Source organism: Microtus pennsylvanicus, chromosome 8 (assembly GCF_037038515.1).
Source record: "Microtus pennsylvanicus isolate mMicPen1 chromosome 8, mMicPen1.hap1, whole genome shotgun sequence".
Classification (NCBI taxonomy): Eukaryota; Metazoa; Chordata; class Mammalia; order Rodentia; family Cricetidae; genus Microtus; species Microtus pennsylvanicus.
This window is the reverse complement of record NC_134586.1, coordinates 25,951,286-25,970,770: the sequence shown is the minus strand read 5'-3', so window position 1 is coordinate 25,970,770 and position 19,485 is coordinate 25,951,286. Positions and strand designations below refer to the sequence as shown.

The window sequence follows — 19,485 nt, the reverse complement described above, 5'->3', positions numbered from 1 at the left end:
CATGATTTGAAGCTGAGGCAGAGTCTAAGCTTTAGCAGAAACAGTAAGCAGGAATAACAAAAATAGCAGCATTTTAAAACCAAAATATAATGGCATCCTTTCCCTCCATTCAGTAACAATGAGATTTGCCTTATATGGTTGCTACCAAGCACACATAATACAAGTATCTGGGCTCTAAAGGGCCAGTGTTACATCCTTGGTAAGAAGGAGACTCTGGGGCCCGAATGCCTGGCTTCTGCCTTCTCTGCTGTGCGTCTATTCTAGGACCTTAGCAAGTTACTCAGCATTCTGTATCTCACTGCCTTTATCTACAGAATAAGGATGATACAGAACCCACGTCATAATGCTGATTAAGATAAGTAATTTTAATTATCAGAGATGCCTTCAGTACTCTAAATAGCACCCAGCATAGAGTCAGTGACATGCCCCATAAACTGAGACATCATTATATTGCTGTCCTCTGCAGGAGGATTATACAACTATGGTGATCACTTTCTGAGCACAGAGTTGAATTCCCACTGCCTCTAAAAGGGGAGGAGAAAACAGGAGCATTGAGTTCTCTGAACCTTGAGTCTCAGTTTTATCAAAAACCATAAAAATACCTGGAAGGTCTAGAGCCAGGAGGCACGCCCTTGAAGTCTTGGGAAAGCCTTCTCTCCACCCTGCTCTACCTCTTCGGCTCTCACCAGGCCAAAAGTTCATGCTTAGTGGGATCTGTTGCCTGTGGAGCACTGGCACCGATAACCTAAGGCCCCATGGTTGACTGGCACGGCTTGAGAGAGCAGCTGTGGAGAGTTGACTGGCTTGGAATGATGGGTCAGGCTGACCAGAGAGGTGAACGTTTCTGACCCCACGGAAGCCTCTAGCTAGAGCTGGACTCCAGGCTGTGGATGTGTCTCGGCTCATAGACGGCTCTCTTAGTGTGCATGGAGCCCCGAGTGCAATCTCTACTACCATATAAACTGGGTGTGGGGATGTAGTAATCCTAGCACTCAGGAGAAGTTCAACGTCATCCTTTGCTACATAGTGAATTCAAGGACAGTTTGTTCCTAAAAGTGTGGTCACAAAGATCCCAGAGCCTGGAGGTGAGGAACAGTCGGTTCCATACTTGAGCCTGAATATATGACACCGGTCATTAGCCTGAAGGATGGCACGGATTTGGAGGTTCAGTGGGCTATCCCAATCTCCTGATGCTCATAGTTGAGGGTTCAGTGGGCTATCCCAATCTCCCGATGCTTGTAGTTGTGGGTTCAGTGGGCTATCCCAATCTCCTGATGCTCATAGTTGAGGGTTCAGTGGGCTATCCCAATCTTCTGATGCTTGTAGTTGCGGGTTCAGTGGGCTATCCCAATCTTCTGATGCTTGTAGTTGCAGATTCAGTGGGCTATCCCAATCTCCCGAAGCTCATAGTTGCTGTATGTGGCATGTGCTAGCGTCCACATCCTCAGAGAAGTCCGAGGCACAGGGAAGTTGGATGGTTACGTGGAGATCAGTCAGCTTTGTCACAGACAGAAGCAAGAATGTAACCAATGCCTAACTTTTCTTCTGTCCCAGCAGGGGACCATTCTGAAGACATCTGCGCTTGAAGAGGTGCCCCAAGTTGAGCCCTGAAGGTGTCACATAGAAGGAAGAACATCACATCCCAGGCAGGCACTGGGAGCTGGGAAGTGATGGGGAGACCCGTGTCTCATTCACTCTGCTGGTTTTTCCACAGTGAGATAATCCCACCAATACAGACACTAACCTAGACCAGGCCTTGCGGACTTCCTTCTACTCCTAGCTTTATTTCAAGGATGATCCAATGAAAGGAAGACAGGTACTTTCCAAACATCCTGTGCAAAGGGCTCTGAGTTAGGAAGAAATCTGGCTGGCCAGGTGAAGCCTGTCAGACATGTCAGAACTGCCTTCTGTTTAGGATTGCTCTATCTGCACTTGAGAAACTGGGTATACTCAGAAAGAGGGGACAGTGATGCCAGTGGTGTGTTGAGGGCTCTACTGGTGGACATAATTGCCACAGGTTAGCTGTTAACATAGAGGTCACTAAGATGAAGTGAAACAAATAAATGAAGTACAAGCTTCTTTTATTAACATTTATTCTGTGTATTAAATGTACAAAATAATGGGTTTCATCATGATGTTTTAACACACGCATTTAGCACACATTGACACAATTTTATTTTTATGTGAGTTTTAGCACATCCCACTCCGGCTTTAAATATCTTTTTTAAAAAATTTATTTATTTATTAAAGATTTCTGTCTCTTCCCCGCCACTGACTCCCATTTCCCTCCCCCTCCCCCAATCAAGTCCCCCTCCCTCGTCAGCCCAAAGAGCAATCAGGGTTCCCTGCCCTGTGGGAAGTCCAAGGACCACCCACCTCCATCCAGGTCTAGTAAGGTGACCTCATTCTGGTTACTGTACCACTAACTAGAGAAATTTCTGATAAGGAAGATTTTTTAAAGGCTCTTCTGCCATCTGCTGGACAAACCTTGAATAGTGAGAAATTTGTTAAGGAATTAAGACTTTTCCTGGCCTCAATCACTGCCTACGTGTTCTCGTGTTCTCTCTCTCTCTCTCTCTCTCTCTCTCTCTCTCTCTCTCTCTCTAATTAAGATTTGTGTGTGTGTGTGTTCTACCTTTTGTTGTTCTTTCAGTTTGATTGTTTTTGGTCTGTGAGTGCGTGCACACAGGCCAGGGGTTGACATTGGGTGTCTTCCTCTGTCTTCCATGTATCTTTTGAGATTGGGTCTCTTGCTGAAACTGGTGCTCATTGGTTTGGCTATCTTGGGTAGCCAGTAAGTCCCAGAGATTTTCCTGTTTCCACCAGCAATGCCTGGATTATAGGCGTGTGCCACTGCACCTGTTTGGTTTTTGTTTATTTATTAATCATTATTATTATTATTATTATTATTATTATTATTATTATTATTTAATGTGGGTGTTGAGAACCCAGGATCAGGTCCTCATACTTGCAACTGATGATCAGTTGAGTCACCAACTGAACCATCTCCCAGTTCCCGCTCTTCCGAGTTTTCAGGATACACTTTTAAACTCAGTTTGAGGGTTTGAGGGGCTAGAGAGATGGCTCAGAGGTTAAAGGCACTTGCTGCTTAATTTCAGAAAGAGCCCAGTACATTAGCACTTTAGCACCAAAAGCCCTTGTGGCTGTGCTCCGCCCACCCCCATGGTCAAACCGCACAACTCCAGTTGCCTTGACATGATGGTGCCTCCTAGAGGTGTGCCAAGAGAATCCTAGGTGGCTGATTTTCCTGTTGCCTTGGCTGTACAGGATGTACTTGTTATAGAGGACCCAGGTTTGAGTTTCAGCACCCACATGGCAGATAGTTCACAAACATCTGAAGTTTCATATATTGGGGATCCAGAATAGCCTCCTCTTCTGGCCTCTGCTGGCACCAGGCATGCGCGTGATACACAGACATGCATGGAACAAAACTCCCATCCACATTAAAAAAAATTCTTTTAAAAATAACAACTCAGTTTGAGAAACAGATGAGCTGTTATGTTTTGCAACCCCGTAATTATGTTATTACTAATGATCTTTATCCTTTAATGTTCTATTGGAGCAGAGCTGACGGGACATTTTGACAGCCTCGGTTTATGCAACTCACACGGCAAGCATCTCTGCTTCGTTTTAGTGTTGGCTGCAGGGGAGCAAACGCTGTCTGTTGAGGAAGAAGTTCTCCTCACAATGATACAAAGCCTATGTTGGTCCCAGATGTGATGCTCCAAGTACTGACCCCCAATAACAAGGGCCAGTGCAGAGCAAGGCCACAGTTTCTGGGTGGTCTATCCCTGTCTCTGGACTTGCTGTTAGAAAACAAAGACAAAGGCATCTACGGTGCTGGTCTCCCCACGGTCGCCCCATCTCCCCATCTCTTTCTCTTTAGTCTTTTACCATCTGATAGAACTATCGACTGTATTTTGTTTGCTTAAATACATGTATGTGTGTATGTATATATTTAGAAACAGGGGTCTTGCTGTGTTGCCCAGGCTGGTCTCCAATTCCTGGTCACAAAATAATCTCTGCATCAGCCTTAGGAGGAGTAGCTGGGCCCACAGGCATGTACGCTCGTTTATTAGAAAGATTTGCCCATTTTTGTTGTTTGTTTCCTTCCATTATGATATAAGCTCCCCAAGGCTCTGTCCTTGATTTCTTTTTTTTTTTTTTTTTTTTTTTTTTTTTTTTTGGTTTTTAGAGACAGGGTTTCTCTGTGGTTTTGGAGCCTGTCCTGATTTCTATGGGACCCTCAGTGACTAGAACAATGCCTGCCATCAGCTAGTATCAAAAAGTATTTGTGGGGTCAGTGAGTGAGAAGGCTCAGGGGATAGAGAGCTTACCACCAAGCCTGGTGATCTGAGGTTGATCTCGAAGACACAAATGGGGGTAGGAGAGAAGTGACTCCTGCAGGGTGACCTCTGACCTCCACATGTGTGCTGTGGCATCTATTTCCACAAGCAAATGTAGAAAAGTAAAGTATGTACATTTTAGATCCATTTATCTTATTTTACGTGAGTGTTCTGCTTACATGTATGCATGTGTGCCATGTGCAAGCCTGCTGCCCCAGGAAGTCAGAAGAGGGCATTGGATCCCCTGGAAATCAGAGTTACAGATGGTGGTGAGCGCCTACGTATGTGGTTGCTGGGAATTGAACCCAGGTCTTCTTAACTGCTGAGTTATCTCTCCAGTCCCTACGGGAAAAACAAATTAAACAGTTCTTTTAAAGAGTGACATCGTGGTCTTTTTACCTTACACGGTCATAGTACCAGCGTCTGACAAACTTGACATTTCTGTCTCAGCTGTCTGAGGACTTTCTGCAGAGACTTAAAGGCTGCTGTGTCCGTGTTAGCAATAAGAGAAAGGCATGTATTGGGTGAGCAGGTCCTGGCTTGGTCCTAGCTGTCTTACCCAGTCACTAAGGGAGCAAATGATTCTAGGAAAGCGTGGGAGAGAAGAGTTCAGAAGCTAGAGAACTGGACGAAAGGAAAACCAAAAGGCTGAGTATAAATGCAGAAGAGTTAGGAAACCCTGCCTGAAGCACACAGACAATGAGTGATTTATGTGTCTGTGTAAAATTCTATAATAGCAGGCTGGCACGAGTTCAAGACCAGAGTGGTCTACAAAGCGAGTTCCAGGAAACCCAGGGCTACACAGAGAAACCCTGTTTCAAAAAACAAACAAACAAACAAACAAACCATACATAATAGCTGCAACTTAGCATTTCTTACTTTGGTCCCAGTAGTGTATTACTGAAAAACTGCATTACATACGCATGGCTTTGTTTTTATGATATGTTTGTTTTACACAAACAATGCAGGCCTCAGTTCTATCTCCGCCCTGATCTTCAACGCACCCCCTCGGAGGTCCACCATAAAGGTGCAGGTAGCTCCACCTCCTTACTGGAATTTCTTCCGTCCGGCCTCTTCCGGTTAGTTTGGGAAGGATCACATTTCACAGGACATAGGAGAGTCACTAATGGTTCAGCTCAGCTGCCCCAACTTTTCCAACCCAAAGCTGGTGAACTGGTGCGTTCTCTCTGGAGGATGACCGCCTCTGGGTGCCAAAGGTTTGAGGTTGTAGTCGGAACGCTCCCTCAAGTTTCGCAGCGCAGAGGCCAGGACTACAACTCCCAGAGTTCCGCGCTCCAGGGCGCGCGCGTGCACCGTAGTGGCGGAGGCGGAGGTGCCCACCTCTGTGGGTTCTCAGAGTAGGGCTCTGTTGGCGGCGCGCTTGCGACTTAGGGAGCTCTGGTCCTTCCAACACTTGTCGAGGGGAGGGAGGAGCAAGTACTTAGCGTTCGGCAGCACCTCGACTTCTGTGCAGGCCACTCCTCCAAGAGTTAGGCTGTCGGTGAGCGCAGGCTGTGCCTCGGGTCCCCGTCTTCACGGTCCTTTCCTAGGAACTGACCTGGAGAGGTGTGGAGGAGGAGAGCGCGAGGCCTGCCGGTCATCTACCGGGCCCACTCCGGATTTCCAGGAGGCTCCGGAGAAGCTGTCTTCCTGACGGGTAACGAGCCCAAGGCTGGCTATGAAGAGCGACGCCTCGACTTCTGCAGCCCCCTTGAAAGGGCTTGGGGGCCCTTTGCGGAGCAGCGAGCCTGCGCGTGCCCTTCCGGCTGTGTTACCCGCGGTGCACCTGCTGGAGGAGGCGTCCGACCTGCTGGTGGTGCATCTGGACTTCCCTGCCGCACTAGAGACTTGCGAACGGGCTTGGGAGAGCCTGGCCGAGGAGCCCGCAAGTGGCACGTACGTGCTGGGCTGGTTCCTTTCTGATCCTTTTGGGGAGGAACTCGGTCTGCTTTTCTGGCATTGCCAGATTGTACCAACCTTATACCTTGCTTTCACTAAGAGATCCTCTCTGAGAGAGGCTGGTTGCTTATTCTGCTCCCGTGCTACTGAGGAAGAAAGGGTTACTGTACGATGAAGAAGTCAAATCATGCAACAGTTTGGGGAAAGCCGCAGCCAGTTCGTTGCTCACTCTTTCAGTGCAGGACAGGGTGATTGTCTATTAAGTGTACAGTCCTAAGGGGATCAGTAAGCAGGTAGCAGGAGGCCTCCTTTGGGAACCCGTCCCCCCATTCACTCCTGGCCTTGTCGGATCGTGGAAAATGGGGGTCAAGGCAGAAGTGTAGTTGGGTCCTGTTGAAGAATTGGATGAATTACTTTTAGGAAACCCTTGCCCCGGGTTGCTCTTTCTGATGCATAGGCCTCCTCTGGCAGCTAGGGGCACCATTTCTCTGTGGAGTGTAAACCTTCCTTAGAGCTGTGTGAGCATACCAGGGAGGGAGTAGGCAGAATGAATAGTCAAAGTTGATGCAAAAACTGGGGAGATCGGCTGTGGTTTTTAGGGGGGTGGATGTTGCACAGTTGATACAGATGATTCTAATGGCCAGTTGAGTTCCTATATGAACACCCAGCCAGACCCCTCCCTCCAAGCCCACTTGGCACTAAGCAAGCTGTTGATGCCCTCTCCCCTTCAAGGCACACCTCTTGGCTGCATGCTTGCCGGGTGCCATTCCCAGAGGATTTACCTGGCTCATTCTGTTCTGATTCCACCTGAGTGCCAAGATGTATGTTGGGCAATAGCTCATTTGCCTCGGAGAAGTTTCCAGAACTTAACTCCAGGGGGGATGGGCAGCCCAAGAGACCATGGTGAGGCCTGGTCCAATCAATAACAGAAGAGGTAAGGGTGTAACCTCCGAGTTAGAAGCCGGAGACCAGTCCAGTCAGAGTGGAAGAGGGAATGGAGAGAGGGGGTGCCATGCTCAGCCTGACTCCTGTCTTTCTGTTGACAGTGTTGTGGAGGTGAAATGCTCCCTGTGTGTTGTGGGGATTCAGGCTCTGGCAGAAATGGATCGGTGGAGAGAAGTCCTGTCCTGGGTCCTCCAGTATTACCAGGATCCTCAAAAGCTTCCTCCCAAAGTCCTGGAGCTGTGGTAGGTTCTGGTTGCTGACACCGGGTCAGTGTAAGAGCCCAAGTCCTGTCTTGAGCTAGGGTCTCATGGCTCATTTCATTTGTCCTCCTTCTGTATCAGTTCCCTTCAAATTCAGGTCTCCCCACTTGGTTCAGACCTCAGACCATAGCAGCTAAGGATGGGGAAGGCGGCATTTGGGAGTAAAAGAGAAGAAAAAAGAGCGCATGTAGGCCAGTGGGTGGACAGGGCCAGTCAAGCTTCCTGCTCCTTCCTGGGGGTTTCTAATTCTTAACAAAAGTTTTTGGCATGTGTTTTCTGTGTGTGGGTATGTGTATAAGTGGTGTGCGTGTGGTGTATGTGCATGTGTGTATGTGGGTGCACATGCATGTGTGCATGGAGATGAGAGAAGGGTACCTGTAGTTATCTCTCATTCTCTGCTGTATTCCTTTGAGGCAGGGGCTCTCCCCGAACCTGAAGCTCACATTCTTTCTTGGCTAGGCTCTTAGCTAGCAAGCCCCAGTAGGTCCTCTTGTCTCTTCCCTCTCCATGCTAGGATTATAGATGTGGGTGGAGCCACATCCTGCTTATTATGTGGGTGCTAGGCCCCCAACTCTGATCCTCAGGATTACACAGCTAATACTCTTTTTAAAAAATATTTTACAGCTGGGCAGTGGTGGCATATACCTTTAATTCCAGCACTCGGGAGGCAGAGGCAGGTGGATCTCTGTGAGTTCGAGGCCAGCATGGTCGACAAGAGCTAGTTCCAGGACAGGCTTGATAGCTACAGCAAAACCCTGTCTTGAAAAACCAAAAAAAATTAGTTTTTGTTTTATTTTATTACATGTATGTGTGTTGTGCCTGAGTGTATTACATGCATTGTACTACATGTATTGTATAGCTGCACTACATGAGTGCCCGATGCCCATAGATGCCAGAAGAGGGTGCTGGATCCCCTGGAACTGCAGTTACAGACAGTTATGAGACTCCGTGTAGATCCTGAAACTTGAACCTGGGTCCTCTGGAGGAACAGCCAGTGCTCTTAACTTCTGAGCCATCTCTCAAGCCCTCAATCTCAATTTTTTTCCCTCAAGACAGAGTTTCTCTGTGCTGATGTGAGTAAAGAAATCCCACACTAGCTCTGAATAGGGTATATTAAAGTTTTTCCTTATTAAAAGGGAACTCACAGATCACAGCGAGGAAATAGGAATGGGTCCAACATCCAGGTGTGGCATGGGGGAGAAAGTGGGATGAGTGGGCGGGAACACGACTTTTTGGTACCCCAAAGCCATGCCTCAACCTGGTCTAGCCTCTCAAAGGCCATTGGCTGAAGGAGGTTCCCCATCTCTGTGTAGTAAACAGCCTTAGCTGTCCTGGAGCTAACTTGTGGGCTAGGCTGGCCTTGAACTCACAGAGATCTGCTGGCCTCTGCCTCACAAATGCTGAGATTAAAGGCGCAAGCCACCATAATTTTTTTTTTTTTTTTTTTTGGAGACAGGGTTTCTCTGTAGCTTTGGAACCTGTCCTGGAACTAGCTCTGTAGACCAGGATGGTCTTGAACTCATAGAGATCTGCTGGCCTCTGCCCCCTGAGTGCTGGGATTAAAGGCATGTGCCACCACCGCCTGGCTGCAATCTCTAATTCTTAAAAATTTATTATTATTTTTAAAAATTGTGTGTGTGTATGTGTGTGTGTGTATGCGTGTGCGAATGCATGTGAGTGCCAGTACCCTTGGAGTCCAGGAGATGGTATCAGATATTCCAGAACTAGAGTTACAGGTGGTTGTGAGTTCTCCAGTATGGGTGCCATGAATCAGACTCCAGTCCTCTGCAAGAGCGGTGCATACTTAATCACTATCCCTCTAATTTTCCAGTTTTTAATTCTTGCAGTATTTCTGTCCCACAGGGAAGGGCTGGAGGACCTGGGCGGGTAGGGTTGCAGAAGTATGTGGTTCTGGGGGTGAGTCTCCTATGGAGCACTGATTCTTCTCCTCTGGGGATGCAGCATCCTTCTGTACAGCAAAATGCAAGAGCCTGGAGCTGTGTTGGCTGTGGTTGATGCCTGGCTCCAAGACCCAGACAACCAGGGCCTTCCTGAGTACGGATCCCTGGCAGAACTCCACGTGCTCCGAGTGCTTCTACCCTTGGGTCGTTTGTCAGAGGCCGAGGGACTGGCACTGGGCTCTGCAGCTTTCGGCAAGGAGCAGCGGGAAGAAGTGCTCCAGGCCATCCGCACAGCAAGGCAACAGTCCACGCAGGAGCCCTTGAGTTCTCAGGAGCAACCGAAGCCAAGCCAGGAAGGTAGGACATCAGGGCTCCCTGGTCCCTGCAGAGGGGTTCCGTGGCACCCCTAAGCTTAGGAACTTAAGCGTTTAAGTCACAGGATGGAATACCGCTGCATTGCATTACAGACCAGGCTACACTCTCTGAAGTTGGAACACAAGGAGAGCCTGCATCTGGGGAGGTCGCTGGGTCCCCTGACCCTGATTTGTCTTCCAAGTACAGGATTAAAGACCGGTTGTGATAGTGTTCACCTTTAATCCCAGCACGTGGGAGGTAGAGACAGATAGGTAGATCTCTGTGAGTTCAAGGCCAGCCTGGTCTATGGCGTGAGTTCTAGGACAGCCAGGGCTACACAGAGAAACCCTATCTTGGAAAAACAAAACAAATCAAAAACAGGAAAGAAAGAAAGAAAAGTCGCTTTTCTTTGGTGTGTGATTAGTCATTTCCTTGGGTTCCTCTCACTAGGTTTTATTCCTTCCGTCATGCTGACCTGGGAGCTGTTACTCCTTCAGATGCTAGCATGAATACACACAGCTTAACTTGGTAACTTATGAAATAAAAATCACCTCCCTCAGCTTCGGGTCTTCGTGCGCAGCCTCCTGTCTGCCGACACTTAACTAGAGCTTTTGGGTGTTTTGATTTTTCAGCTAAGGTCTGCCTTGTTCTTTAGCATGTGGTTGTGCTACCCCGTGGCTTCTGGTAGCATCTTTCCAAGGCAGTGGAGAGGAGCCAGGAGTCAGGTTTTCTGTTACAGGAACTTAGAGGCTCTTGGCCCCAAACTGTCTTTGCTCCTAAGTCTTCCAGTTCCCTTTCCTTCATTCTGTGTGTGAACACGTCCAAGGTTAGAACATTGCCTGTCTCCTGGACCAGTGCCTGCCTTCTTTAATTTTTAAAGACTTATTTTTATTGTTTAAAATTATGTTCTTATTAGCATTGGTGTGTGGATATGTGCATGTGAGTGCAGCTGCCTATGGAGGCTGGAGACATCAGAGCCCCCTGGAGCTGGAGTTACAGGCAGTTGTGAGCTCCACAGCGTGGGTGCCAGGAACTGAGCACATAATGTGTGTGTGTGTGTGTGTGAACTTTATTATAGGAAAGGTCTATCCCTTTTATTTGGTATGATATCACTTTATTGTGTGGAATAAATAAACTAAATAAAAATTTAGATGTGACAAAGAATGATTATAAATTAAACAAAACAAAACAAAAACCAAAACACCAAAATTAACCAAACCAAAAGACTATATATACAGTTCAGTGAACTTGTATACAATTTAAATAGCCGTTCGGAACAGAAGCTGTGGAGTTTCATATTCGATCTTATACTTCCACACTGAATGTATTTTTATGTACTTTGCCACCATCAGAAACAAAATATCCATTTCAGAGTAGAACTAGAAAAACAATTAGCTTTATACCTTCTTTCAGCATCTTCTGTTTTTTACAGCTTAGAGATTGTTAAATTTTCTCCTTTTTAAAATGTACGCGAAAGCCTGTTAGGAAATTATAATCCTTTCTCCAAAGTACTTTTCCCCATGGACCTGCTGGGATCATAGCCCTTTTCTGCTAGCAGATTGCTGGTTTCAGGAGTGGCCTGTGGCTGCCAGGCCTCCCATCTTTGCCTTAGGTAGGTTTCTGTTCCGAGCAATCTGAGGAGGAAAGGGTTTATTTCATCTCGCCCTTCCCCGTCACAGTTTATCATTAAAGGAAGCCAGGGCAGGAGCTGAGGACAGGAACCTGGAGACTGACATGGAAGTCATAGAGGGACCGCTGCTGACTGGCTTGCTCCTCATGACGTCTTCAGCCTGTTTCTTACAGGACCCAGGACCACTAGCCCAGGGATGGTCCTGTGCCCTGTGGAAAAGGCTCAGCCACATTAAGGCCAGTCTGGTGGGGGCATTGTCTCAGCAGAGGTTCTCTCTTCCCGAGTGATTCTTGTCTGTGTCAAGGTGACGTGAAAATTGACAGCACAGCCGCAACCCTCACGGCCAGTCCGGGGCCTCTGTCAGAACTGTACCACTTGTCTCTGGCTACCAGTAGTCCTGATTTTATCCTCAATAGCCCCATCTGGATTCTCTACTGCATAAGTTCAAGCCTTCTCTTCTCTGTGTTGATGTGTCACTGGTACGGCTCTGAGTTATCTTACACGTATCAATTCGTAATACGAAAAATGATGTGAAATAAGGGGGCCTGGTGTTTTCAGACACACACCTAGACAGCTGAGTAGGTCCTGTGTGCACTGACTGTGTCTTCAGACAGCCTGTCCTGAAACATCTCTGCACAGCTGTGGGTGTAGCTCAGCCTGCACAGCTGTGGGTGTAGCTCAGCCTGCACAGCTGTGGGTGTAGCTCAGCCTGCACAGCTGTGGGTGTAGCTCAGCCTGCACAGCTGTGGGTGTAGCTCAGCCTGCACAGCTGTGGGTGTAGCTCAGCCTGCACAGCTGTGGGTGTAGCTCAGCCTGCACAGCTGTGGGTGTAGCTCAGCCTGCACAGCTGTGGGTGTAGCTCAGCCTGCACAGCTGTGGGTGTAGCTCAGCCTGCACAGCACAGCTGTTGGTGTAGCGCAGCCTGCACAGCTGTGGGTGTAGCTCAGCCTGCACAGCACAGCTGTTGGTGTAGCGCAGCCTGCACAGCTGTGGGTGTAGCTCAGCCTGCACAGCACAGCTGTTGGTGTAGCGCAGCCTGCACAGCTGTGGGTGTAGCTCAGCCTGCACAGCTGTGGGTGTAGCTCAGCAGTAGAGCTGGAGGAGGCAGAAATCTTTAATAAATAAATAAATTAAATAAAAAAAATAAATAAAAGCCAAAAAAACCCCAAAACAATACTTGCCAAGCGTCCGCAAGGTCATGGATCCGTCCCCAGCACTGCAAAAACCAAACGGAACCTCCGAACAAACAATGTTATTTTTAGAGCTCTCAGCGTTTTCTTTTGAACTGTTTCTTGAACTATGCAAGGAAATCATTCTCGTTCTGTTTTGATTGACTCTTCAGACCTAGCTCGAGGCTCAGCCAGGGAAGCTGATTTGCCTGACTCACCCTGCAATGCTCTGTCCCCTGGTCAGGTTCCTTTTCCCGTAAGTTGATGTCACTGCTGAGGTTGCTTCACCGGCTCTGGGGCTCTGTGGCGAGCCACCTCCTCTCTCAGCCCTTCAGAAAGAGCCTCCTGGCTGCCTTGATCCTCTGTCTCCTGGTTCTGCGGTTTGACCCAGGTGAGTCAAGGGCGCTTACAGCAGGGCCTGTGAGAGCAGGTGCTGCTGGGAGGGAGCCACCGCCTGCGGCATTGTTCTCTGAGCCTTTTCTGTAATAAGTGAGAGTGAACCTCACCTCAAGGAGAGACCGGGCCTAGAACCTAGGAGAGCAGCTGGAGAACATTTTCCACCCTGTTGATGGAGTCATCTAGGCCTCTGCTTCATCCAGGGACAACAGCTAGTCAGAATGCAAGCTAAGGGAGCCTTCCCCATTGTAGCACCTGAAACAGAGTCTGTTGATCCAAGTGTCTCCTGGCTAGTGTGACCTTGAAAACGTAGATGAAATTCTGATGCACTCTAGGCGAGGTGGGAAAATAGCTGGAAACAGCTTCTTCTGGTTACAGAACGTTCCCTGCTGATGTGTGCTGAGCCTCAGGTGGTTTGTCTCTTCGGCTTCACTATGACAGAGATGAGCTTTCCAAGTGAGATTTGGGAACGCACCTGGAGGTTTCCTGAGGAGTACTCACCCAGGTGTGCAGACACTGGGCCACAGTTAGGGGACCACTTTTTGAGAAACACTGTCCTTCACCTTTGAAAAACAACAAAAAAAAGACAAGGTCTTGCTACATAGTACAGAATGTCCTCAACTTCTTTGTTTCAGCCACTGAAACCCTGGGATTGTGGGTGTGCCTCCCAAACCCTGGGATTGCGGGTGTGCATTCCAAACTCTGGGATTGTGGGTGTGCATCCCAAACCCTGGGATTGTGGGTGTGCATTCCAAGCCCTGGGATTGCAGGTGTGCATCCCAAGCCAGGTTTTCTGCCTTCTCCTTGCTCTGTGAATTGCAACCTAATCTCTGCTTTCCTCAAGAATTTAGACGTAGGATAGGATTATGCAGCTTTCAAAACCAAGGGGAAATGAAAATCCTTTGTTTTGATCCGTTCACTTTCTTTCATTTTTGGTTGAGAAATCTAATAACCAGAGGGGCACAGTGACTAGGCTAGAGTCCCGCGGTCCGCCTGTTTCTAAAGCTGCCGTCTTTTGACTTTAGGTCCCTGTCTTCTTTACTTCCCCTTTTCCTTAGTCAGTCAGAGTTTCTTTGACCCCTTAGCTGGACTCTGAGCAGGAATGTCCCCTCTGGACAGGTGGAAACTCACCTGCAGCTTCCAGAAACTCTGAAAAAGACAGGCGAGCAGCCACACCTGATGTGGGAAGCACATTCTCATGCTGGAAAAATACGTGTAAAACAGGGGGGTGTAGTCTGTGATTTCCATCTGTCCCTGACTGCCTACTTTGTAGATGTGATAAGAATTTAGAAATGCCTTATGACTTCCCTAAACTCTTCTGTGTCATAAACGCTGATCTCCTAAATGGTGGCGCAGAAGCCATTTGAACTTGGGTGTGTCCTGAGCTGCCCAGCTTCCTCAGCTGTGTCCTGGCCCTTAGGAGAGGAGGACCTGGGGGTGGGATACAAATAGAATTTGGAAGAAATAGGTCAGTTGCTTTAAAGAAAAATAGCATGTATGGAGGGTTAGGGGTAGTTCTCCCCCGTTTTGGTTTTTCGAGACGGGGTTTCTCTGGTTAGCTTTGGATCCTGTCCTGGAACTTGCTCTGTAGACAAAGCTGGCCTTGAACTCACAGAGATCTGCTTGCCTCTTCCTTCCAAAGGCTGGGATTAAAGGCAAACGCCACTGTTGCCTGGCTTAGGGGTAGCTTTTGGTGGTAGATGGCAGATATAGCATCCCTAGCCTTAGAGGAATAAATGCCCCCCCATCATGTGTGTGTGCATATGTGCACACAAGCATGGACACTCGAGGTTGACGTTGGTGCTTTCTTCTCTTACGCGCCACGTTATTGTTATTATTGCTATGATGATGATGATGACGGCCGGGGTTAAGTCTATACTTGGCCAGGTGTTCCATCACTGAGCTACAGCCCCAGCCCTTCTGCTTTAGGTTTTGAGAGCGTGTCTTTGCTGAACCTGCAGCCTGCTGTGGGATTACAGGCTTGTGCTGCCACCATGCCTGACTTTCACATGGGTGTTCAGGATTCAAACCCAGGTCTTCACACTTGTTCTACAAGTGCTTTACCCACCGAGCCCTCTCCTTAGCCCTAAACACTGCTGTTCCCCATTTGAGGGGCAGGGCTGTGGGTGTCTCATTGTGTTGCCCAGCCAGGTCTCAACCTGTAGTCCCAGCTGAGGCTCCTGCCTCAGCTATCTAAGGACCTGGGGTGGTTTTTCTGTTTAAGAAAGAAGTATGTATTCCTTATTTGGAGGCCAGGGATGGGCTGAGATACCATGCTTGCCTGGTATGTCCTGAGGCCTAGGCTCTGTCCCCAGCACCATGTGAGACCTGGTATGGTGGCATTTAGGAGATAAAGGCAGAAAGATCAGAGGGCCAGTTATCCTTGCCTGTATAAGTCCCAGGCCATCTTGGGCTACATAAGACCTGTCTCAAATAAAACAACCTTCCCAAATCAAACCAAAACAAAGGTAGAAATAGTTATTGTTTGCTTTTAAATCTGTGATCCAAACAAGGAAAATAAACAAGTGGTGGATTTTTTAAATTTATTTTCAGTGTGGTCAGTTTGTGGTGTAATAGGCAATACTGTCATAAGGCTCCAAACTGAAAAGGCATATAAAGGTACAAAATGCAGTGAAAGCCTCCCCAAATGACCCTCCCCAGTGGCAGTCATTGCTATCAGGGTGTTTTTTTTTATATATTATGTATACAATATTCAGTTTGTGTGTATGCCTGCAGGCCAGAAGAGGGCACCAGACCTCATTACAGATGGTTGTGAGCCACCATGTGGTTGCTGAGAATTGAACTCAGGACCTTTGGAAGAGCAGTCAGTGCTCTTAACCGCTGAGCCATCTCTCCAGCCCCAGGGTGTTTATTTTTTTCATGAAGTAGGGTTGGGGCTTAATAACCATTTTTTTAAGACTTTAAAGATATGTATGAGTCTGCATGTATGTATGTGCACCACATGCATGCCTGGTGCTCTTGGAGGCAAAGGAAGTGCTGGATCCCCTGGACCTGTGTTACAGATGGTTGTGAGCCTCCAGGTGGGTGAGCCCAGGCCTTCGCGAGAACAGCAAGTGCTCTTAACCACTGAGCCATCTCTCCAACCCCAATAAAAATATTTTAATATAGGCTTAAGCCTGGGAGTAAAGAGAGACACTCAGAAGGAAGCGAGACACACTTGGAAGCACGGGTGGGGGCTTCTCTGAGAGCCACCAGCATCTGTGCATATATCAGAAAGACACAATAAATCTGGATTATTTTCCTAGAATATTCAAGGTTATTGTAATTCTAGTGGAGAAAACCTATCTCAGAGAAAGAGAAAGTCCTTGTTGTTGGGGAGGCTTCGAATAGCAGGAAGCCCAGATGTGTCTCCCAGCCACCATGGTGGGGCTGAGGGACAAGCACTCACGACAGTGTTTCCCTTCCCCACAGCAAGTCCGTCTTCACTGCCCTTCATCTACCAGCTGGCCCAGCTCTTCCGCCGGATCCGGAAGGCCACCCTCTCTCAGCTCTACCCACTTGCTCTCCGTGACTGAGTGGTCCTACCTGGCTGCCTTGTCTCTTACTGTCTACATCTACAGAAGCAGAAGAGTTGAGTCCAGTGACCGAGCCCCAGATGGCACTGTGGGATTGGGCCCACCTCTTTCTAGAAAGAGTGAGGAGGCAGGTGAGCTGTGGCTTGCTGCCTCTGAGCCCTCCCGTTGGCATCCCACCGCGGCTGGCCTCAAAGGGAGTGTGGAAATAGTGGCGCCTGAGGCCCAGCTACAGAACAGAGGTCTGGTTGCCCGGAACAGTTCTCTTACTTCTTCCTGCAACAGCTCCTCAGAAAGGAGGGGTCCCGGAGCAGGGAACCTTCTGTCTTATTGACAGAGGCAGAGGATGACTTTCCAGGTTAGGGTGCTAAGGGAGTTCGGAGTTCACAGGCATCTGGTAGAGTAGCCTTCTGCTTCTGAAAAACTTAGCTCTGAGAATTGCTCGCCAGGGCAGTGAAACCAGAGATGTATCTTCTCTCCCATGCTCCTCCCACAGATACCACCCCCACCTCCCACCCCCGCCTCCCCCACTGGTCCTGCAGTCGGGTAAGAGGCTTCTGCTTGAGGCTTTTTGCCCGTCAGGCAGATTGTGGCTTTTGACCCACCTGGGTGACCACTGGGAGCAAAGTGAGCCTGCCCGACCTTATCTCCGGGGAATGTGATCTTTCTTGGTGCCTCATAGTCTTAGCTCAGTTTTCCAGTGTGCCAGGGCCCAAGCCTAGCTCTCTTGGACCCACTGGCTTCCCACTGTACCCCATCACCTTCGGCCTGTCCAGCTCACTTCATCTCATCACTGTTTCCCCTCGGGGCACACGGTGGCAGGTCCCCTCTCTGTGCCCTGTTGTCCTAGCTGTGGTCTGTTGTTTGTGTCATGCCCAAGTTTCTTTGCTCGTGTGGCATGAAAAGTAGGCCAGGCTCAGAGCTGAGCGCTGAAAATGGAACTGGGTAATCAGGTGAGCTGGAAGAGCTGTGGGGGCCGGGCCAGGGGGCTGGTGGGGGCCGAAGGGACAAACCTCAGGGAGGAGGCATTTCTTTGATGACCACAGAGGTCTCGTGTGTTTCTGTGTGAGTACATGCAGTCACCCACACCGGATCTCTGTTGAGTGGATGATGAGAAGGCAGGGAGGGTTGCTAGCTCATTGCTGGTTGATTTTTTTTTTTTTAGGAACCATGAGTCAACAGCTTTTCCTTAGAAGAAGAAACTTCACAGTTAGAATTCATCTGCATCCTGAAGTCTTGGGAACCATGATAGCCTTTCTCTATCATTTTGTGGATGATTCTTAAGTGGACCCTAGATTGATGGGGAGAGAAAAGGATTCAGAAGAGTTGAAAGCCCTTGACAATGATTCCTCTCTTACTGCTTTTGAGATGTGAGTTTCACTATTATTGCCCAACTTGGCCTAGAACCCCAGGGCTTGAGCGGTGGACTCCACCCACCGTCTTGAATATCTGTGACTCATGAGCCTTATGAGAATGATTTTGAAATGAGAATCTGGACATTCACTGCCCTAGAAAAACCTCCTTAATGGCTTCCATGGCCCACAGGATACAAATCCATATTCTTCTTAATGGAAACTTAGGCCCCATGTTAGCTGATTTGGCGGCACCTCCTTTGCTGTGTTACTCTGATTTCTGGGTATGCTGCATCCTAGCTGCCAGGTCCTCCTCAGGCCTCGCCACTGTGGCTTTGCTGGTACTGCTGGAGGGTCTTATAGCAGCTCTGCCGCAGGAGACCCTTGGCTCTTCAGACCTGCTCAGTTCGCAGCCCCGTCTTGTGCCCCTCCTGCCGTGGTGACTTTGATAGTGGTGGGGTTGTTTGCCTCTACCAGTGCTGTGAGTTCTGGAAGCTGCAGAGCAAGGCTCGCATTCCTGCTCCGCTGTGTGGGTGACTGCTAGGCAGAGGTCAGCCGTCTCATCTCACAGGGACTCACACATGACTCAATGGGCATGCCAGAAGCTTTTGGCACTTCTTCTGCCCCGAGGAAGAGTTCTTGAGAGTGGTGGCTGAGCTGAGGCCCAGGTGGCATGCACAGTGCTCAGAGGGGTGGATGAGCGGGCGTCTGAAGAGGGCATGTGCACCTGGCACGTGTGCTGTCCTGTGCTGTGAAACCCTGGGCACGCAGGCTTGATTGTGCCCTGCTTGTCTGTCTGCTCTCCCTGGTGTTCCTCGCTGTTCTACTGGGGACCTGTGGGGCTCTGGCTATTGTTCTGATTGCTACAAGGCTGTCTGTATTCAGCCCTAACCAGCTGCCTGTCAGGTGAGGAACTTGCAACCCAAACCACTGCTGTTACTTTGGCCTTTCCAAGGGTGTGGGCTGGGCCTCAGCTCTGGGCTTAACGAGGTCAAAGTGAAGGGCGAGCTTTCTTGGTAGACCATTACAGTGGCCATCAGCCAAAGGTGGAGTTTGAGCATGAAATGTGGTTCATCTTGTGGACACATTCTGTAACTGTAAAACGTACACACTAGATTTCAAAGACCAACTACTGAAACAAAAATAAAGGCTAAAATAAAAAATGGAAATACAAAGATTTTTATATTGACTGAATGTTGAAATGATAATATTTTTGATATATTGGTTCAAATAAAATCTGTTGAAACTAATTTTGGCTGTTTCTATGTTTTGTAGTAGGGCCTCTAGAATGTTTAAAATTATGCTGCTTGCATTTGAATAGTGCCATTCAAGACGCCACGCATACTGGCCAGTTTCAGAGGGGGATTGATGTCTGAGAAGAGCAGTGCATGCTGGGATTGGGAGATGTGTCTCAGTTGCAGATGGTATCTTGCAACCACCTTCTTTTTCAGTTAACGAAACCGAGACGCAGAAAGGTGAAACCGTTTGTCCTAAGTCACAGGCTGAATAAGACCCAGGCCTCCTGAGCCTCCTAGAGTGTTCTTACCCTGCTCCTCCCACCCAGCTCCTCTGTCACTCCGGCTGGAGTTCATTGTTAACAGGCAGCTGTATCAGAGAGGGAAGACTCGGTAGACTCAGCTCCCAGGTGTGCAGTGTGTGATGTAGAACAGACATTGTGA

At 48.6% G+C, this 19,485-nt stretch overlaps 1 protein-coding gene across 3 annotated transcripts; it reads left to right on the top strand.

Moving 5' to 3' along the window:
- The first annotated feature begins 5,585 nt into the window (after nt 1–5,585).
- Nucleotides 5,586–19,056, top strand: Pex26 (peroxisomal biogenesis factor 26). 3 transcript variants are annotated; one of them, XR_012911585.1, is made up of 6 exons: nt 5,586–6,263; nt 7,313–7,453; nt 9,434–9,729; nt 12,770–12,916; nt 16,354–16,588; nt 17,620–19,056. XR_012911585.1 is itself a non-coding variant. In XM_075982888.1 (5 exons), the coding sequence occupies exons 1-5, from the start codon at nt 6,046–6,048 to the stop codon at nt 17,736–17,738; spliced, it is 921 nt and encodes a 306-aa protein (XP_075839003.1). In that variant the 5' UTR covers nt 5,586–6,045; the 3' UTR covers nt 17,739–19,056. The 3 variants fall into 3 exon arrangements, 2 of the variants coding, with proteins under 2 accessions (XP_075839003.1, XP_075839004.1); XM_075982888.1 differs by lacking the exon at nt 16,354–16,588; XM_075982889.1 differs by having other exon boundaries at nt 16,354–19,056.
- The last annotated feature ends 429 nt before the right edge of the window (nt 19,057–19,485 follow it).